General features: G+C 50.3%; 1 protein-coding gene across 2 annotated transcripts in view; it reads left to right on the top strand.

The window, feature by feature from the left end:
- Positions 1-1,333: 1,333 nt before the first annotated feature.
- Positions 1,334-5,256, top strand: part of LOC126570149 (uncharacterized) — an 11,719-nt gene continuing 7,796 nt past the window's right edge. The window contains exons 1-4 of one of the 2 annotated variants that reach the window (XM_050227691.1): positions 1,334-1,611; positions 2,617-2,836; positions 2,922-3,084; positions 4,409-4,590. In XM_050227691.1, the coding sequence (XP_050083648.1) occupies positions 1,609-1,611; positions 2,617-2,836; positions 2,922-3,084; positions 4,409-4,590 (568 nt within the window). In that variant the 5' untranslated portion in view covers positions 1,334-1,608. The remainder of the gene's footprint in view (positions 1,612-2,616; positions 2,837-2,921; positions 3,085-4,408; positions 4,591-5,256) is intronic. The other variant, XM_050227690.1, reaches the window with a different exon arrangement.

Below are 5,256 nucleotides of genomic sequence, written 5' to 3'. Positions count from 1 at the left end.
TTCGCAGCACTTTTGCATAGAAAAACATGTCCGCTCCAGGCACTTCAGTCGGCACAATCAAATTGAAGTGCCTTGATAGTGGCGTCACCGTAATCCAACGAATCCTCGTGAAGCGTCCCCTCCCCCCCCCCCCCCCCCTTGGATGGGAAGTGTTTTCATGGCTTGCTGCCAGCGGTTGCCACACCGAACACCGAACCGCGATTTGCAAAGTCAAAGCTAATGCAAAGCTTGGCCGTGTGGCCAGTGCATTCTGGGAGGTGGATTCAGTTTATGGAAAGTTTGCTTTAACCCCACACCAGATACTACCCACTCTTCTTGGGCCTGGTCTCCAGAGATGAATAATGCAGAATGGATTCCGTACCGTGGACGTCTTGATGGTACGTTTCCACAAATTTGCCACCGACCGACCGCGGACCGTGTGGGCCAATCTTCAACTGTCCTGTGGCCGCACAGTGTGTGCTTTTTTTTTGTTGAGATGGTGAAGGAGGTACGAGCACAATCTTGCCCACGTTCTTATTGCATAATGTTACAGCATCCACCCTGGGTTTGGCATCCAATTGACCGAAGCATCCCACGTGATGTCGGCTCCGCAACGTTCGACAAAACGTGATGTTTGTTCTGTGTGGGTTAAAGTTTTCTTTCGCTTCCCTTCTTTAACTCTGCTCTAGCATATTACCTGCTGAGAAATGTTAAGGAAAGCTTCACAAAACAACGCTGAGAACAAACGACGAGCAGAACCGTGGGAAAGAAGGGATTTTCTAAGGCCCGAGGATCGTTGTTCTTCTTGCATCGCACACAAGAGTACAACTTGATTTTGTCGAGCCATCCACGCCACGCCACTCCACGGGAGTTTGTTTTGTAGTTCGTTGTTGAAATGCACAATCCACAAACACCCGGGGCCAGCCAGAAGTCTGTCAGAAGTACTTTTCCGTTATCCAAACCAAACAAACCGAGTACGAAGAAGTCGGTCTCGCTCTCGCTCACTCGCCCGATTGCCGCCTCTTTATCCACCGAAGCGCGTATCTTGGGAGCGAACGCAAGTGCCCCGTTTGGAGATCTTGGCCTCCTTTGCTCGGATGGCGTGTTTTGCGCGCGAACTTACGATGCTGCCGCTGCTGCTACTGGGCTGCTGCGGTGTGTGCTCGTATCATCTGCTGAACGCATGCTTTCCAAATCCCTCACCGATCGTTATCAGTACCCGGGCGTTGCGGTGTGCCCCCGGCGGATGGTGTGACAGGTGTGTCAAGCCCAAGACGAGTCACAAAACAATGTGCAATGTGACTGGGGAGAGGTGGGATTAGCTATATAACGGATGAGTAGCGGGTAGCGCCAGTGTGAGCTATCCAGTAGAGCTACCAAGTAGTAGTAGTCTCCAGTGCGTCTCGCGGGACTGACACGAATTTCGAATTCTGTGGCAGTAGCATGAACTGGTACGCGGTACAACCTACGAACTGATAGTCGGATCGTGGTGATAATCGATAGTGATAGAAGTGTTGTCGAGGTGATATTCTGCACGTAGCTGAAGCACCATGGAACCACCAAAAGAAAAAAGACCCTCGAAAGTCATCGAAATCAATGAGCCAGAGAAGCTGACAACGGGCCAAGACGATGGTAAGTGAGGATGAGCCGTCGTTGACATCAGCGACAAATTGGTGAGACCATTTCGCGCGAAAGTTCGCCCGTTCGAGAAGGCCGCTGTTCACCATTATCGTAAAACTCAAGTATCGGGAACAAGAAAACATGGTTTGCGGATGGCGATGGGGTGGAGATTTTACAACTGGCGCGAGCCACAACAACAGGTCGTGTCGGTCGTCATTATACGGCTAACGCTCGTTAGAGGCGCTCTCTAATGATGCATACGGCAATTCTAATTAGGCGCAACGGGCAACAATGTCACGGTTGTTTTTGGGACACTTGGATCTGATGTCCGTCCGGTTACCGGTTGTACACGGTGTTCCGGGCGTAGAACATGACAGGGCGCGCTACACATTATTCGGTATTTTGATTCCCTACGGTGACTGTCGAAGCAGACGCTATCCGGTGCGGCGCATCAATGCATTTGGATCGATATTATCCCCCTCATTGATGTAGAGAGGCACCAGATCCAGTGCCAGAGCCATATTGGCATTTCAAATTGAATTTACACATCATTATGGTCGAGTGTCAGCATCCGGGTGGTGGTGCCACTGTTATGTGTAGCAAACTGAACTGATCCTAGAAATGCAAATGTTTGAAATGAAGAGGTTTAAGCTCTCTAAGCGTTTCGATGATGATGATGATGATGATTTGTCCACACCACACACTCGAACTACGGGACTATAGTTGAATGATAGGATTTAGCTGCACAGAGAAGTGTCTATTCAATTTGCATACAAAGCAAGAGCAAACATATTGGCCCCGGGATATGGATATGACACCAACCACTACACGGTACAACAAATCATCATCCTGCACCTCCTAAGGGAAGCGCCTGGACCATTCGTTTAAAGCTGGCCCGGTCCAATTATGCTCTACTTTGCCATCTGTCCGTACCGTATAATAAATTCATTGTCAAACCCCACACAACACACCCCGACCGACGAAACGAGGTTAATAAAACTGTTTATTATTAAAAAGCAACAACATCTTCTCGGCACAGCGCCGGCCGACTTTGAGAGGGCGATCGCGGCCACCGGGTACGGACGGTTCAACTACATCCTGCTGCTGATCGCGATGCCATGCTGCATGACGACGGTCTTCGAGACGACCACGATGTCGTACGTGCTGCCGAGTGCCGAGTGTGACCTCAACCTTTCGCTCGCCGACAAGGGCATGCTGAATGCAATCACCTACACCGGTAAGGACCACGGGGAGCGGAGCCACGGCCACAGGGCAAGACGTTTTCAATTTGTGTGTCTGTTCGTCACCGCCACCGCTCCCAGGTATGATCTCTTCCGCCTTTCTCTGGGGCTTCCTGTCCGACACGTACGGCCGGAAGCGGCTGCTGGTCGTCGGCTTCCTGCTGGACAGTACCTTCAACGTGCTCTGCGCCCTCAGCCAGAATGTGGTCACGATAATGGTGTTCAAATTTATGGGTGGCTTTGTGTAAGTATCGTCCGCGGTACAACGAGACGCTAGAATAGAATCTAGAGAATGAGAGAGAGAAAGAAAGAGAGAAAGAGAGAGAGAGAGAGAGAAAGAGAAAAAGAGAGAGCCACTCGCTTGGCGTGAAAACTGTGTTCCGACATTAGCTCCGAACGAGGTGGAAATTGCGTTTTCAAGCTCACTGCTGCTGCTGTTGCTGCTGATCTGTTATCATAGCGTTTATCAGTGTCGGCATCGTAGGGTATCGTTCGGTCAAGAGGAGACTTCACGGGCGCGAACACTGGCCGCTCGGACGGCGCCAGCGAACGGACAGGAGTTGTTTATGATGGAAGTGCAAATCGCCGCTCAAGTAAATAGTAATTTAAGACTATCGCTTACCTGAGGCAGTTTGCTGAACATGACACTAGCGTCATGACTCGGGAAGGAGCTTAGAAAGGGTTCATAAAACGGTGAAGCGTGACGGTTTGCTTTTTGCAGCGGTCCCTTGGATCCCTTTGCAGCCCCGGCTATTCATTTTAACTGCTGGTGCGAAACACATGGCACAGACAGTCGGTTGCAAATGTCAGATGAACCGGAAGCGAAGGTAGCTCAAAAGAATGCCATCAATTCCGTTTAGCCCGGAAACGATAAGCCATTCCAGGTGGAAGCAAACAGATAGAAGAACCGTGGAAAGTTGGGGAAAGGGAATCCAAACAATTCTGTGAGGAAGAGAAAGAGATAGCCAGCGAGGCGGCGCCAGGGGCACTGCAATGGATCAGTACGCTTCCGAATGGTGTTTATTTCCTCCGATTTCTGTTTGTTCCCCCGTCCTTTGCGGGGTTCGATCATTTTCCCCCAATGTGATGACACGCAGGGGGTGGTGGGATGGCAAATACCATCGAAGAATCGAAGATAAAGGTCCCATAATGAACGATCAATTCCATCGAATGGTACCAGGCGAATGACGGAACGAGAATGTGAACGAGGTCGCGGCAATCCGGCGAGCGCTGACCGGAAATAAAGTTCGTTCATCGTTCTCGCATCTGGCAGTGGTGGGGAGGGGGAGGTAAACGTCATTTATGGAAGTGCTAACTTTTGATGGCTTCCGGAAAATCCACGTGATGTAGATTGGCCAGACCAGATTTGAGCAGCCAGCAGCGGAACTCTGTGGAGAAGCAGAAACAGGATGATGTAGGTTAGAAAGGAAAGGGATGAAACCGAGGACATAGAAAGAGGAGAGAGAGAGAGAGAGAGAAAGAGACGAGGTAGACGAAGAACTAATGCGGAACTGCTCTCAATTGCTTCAAATTCAAACATTTTCTTCCACCGTTCCCGGCCCTTTCAGCATCTGTGGACCGTTTGCCGTCCTGATGGCGTATCTGTCCGAGTTCCACAGTCTGGAGCACCGGTCCCGGGTGATGATCGTGCTGGGTGTGTTTTACAGCGCCGCCAACATGCTGCTGCCCGCCATGGCCTGGCTTATCATTCCGCAGTCCTGGGATCTCGACATTGGAAATGGAACTTTTGGTAAGTGTTCCTGCCTGTGTGCGTGCCTGTCTGTATGTGATGTATCATAATGAAACGAGAGATAGATGGATGACCAAGCGGCGAGGAATCGCAATCCATCGCAACTTGTAGCAAATGCTGACGCACCTTCGCTCGCACGCCCACCCGAGGATTAACTTTTGATGGAACCCTTGAGCCCTGGAGAAGCCTGGAACTTAAGGGGCCTTGATTTGCACGCATCAGCTCGATGGCATCGTGGGGAACAGGAGGATGGATTGGTTAAGCCATCTGTTCCAGCTGGCAGAACGCTCGACATGCCCAATGCTAACACCATTAGCGCCATTTGCTGGTCGTTTGATGGAAAGGGGGAGCAGTTTCTGCCGCGTGCAACATTGTGAGCTGCAAAGTGATACCGAGAAAAACTATCTATTGGTTTCGAGGGATTGTTTGTATCATTGTTCGCAACCATGGTCTTCTAAATCGACCTCCAGACAGCCCCAAGATGTTCTCCTCATCCTTGAACTCACAATGAAACTGACAAGAACGAGACAGATCAATTAACGCGTTATCAGAAAAACCGTTCTGTTCTGTTCTACATCAAATTGACAGCCTGGCACTCCGGTTCTCCATTTTATGAGTCTACTTTGATCGCCCATTATTCGTGGTGGGTACCGCGATTTATGAGCG

This window comes from Anopheles aquasalis, chromosome 2 (assembly GCF_943734665.1).
Source record: "Anopheles aquasalis chromosome 2, idAnoAquaMG_Q_19, whole genome shotgun sequence".
In the NCBI taxonomy this organism is placed as follows: Eukaryota; Metazoa; Arthropoda; class Insecta; order Diptera; family Culicidae; genus Anopheles; species Anopheles aquasalis.
This window is presented reverse-complemented; position numbering and strand designations above follow the sequence as displayed.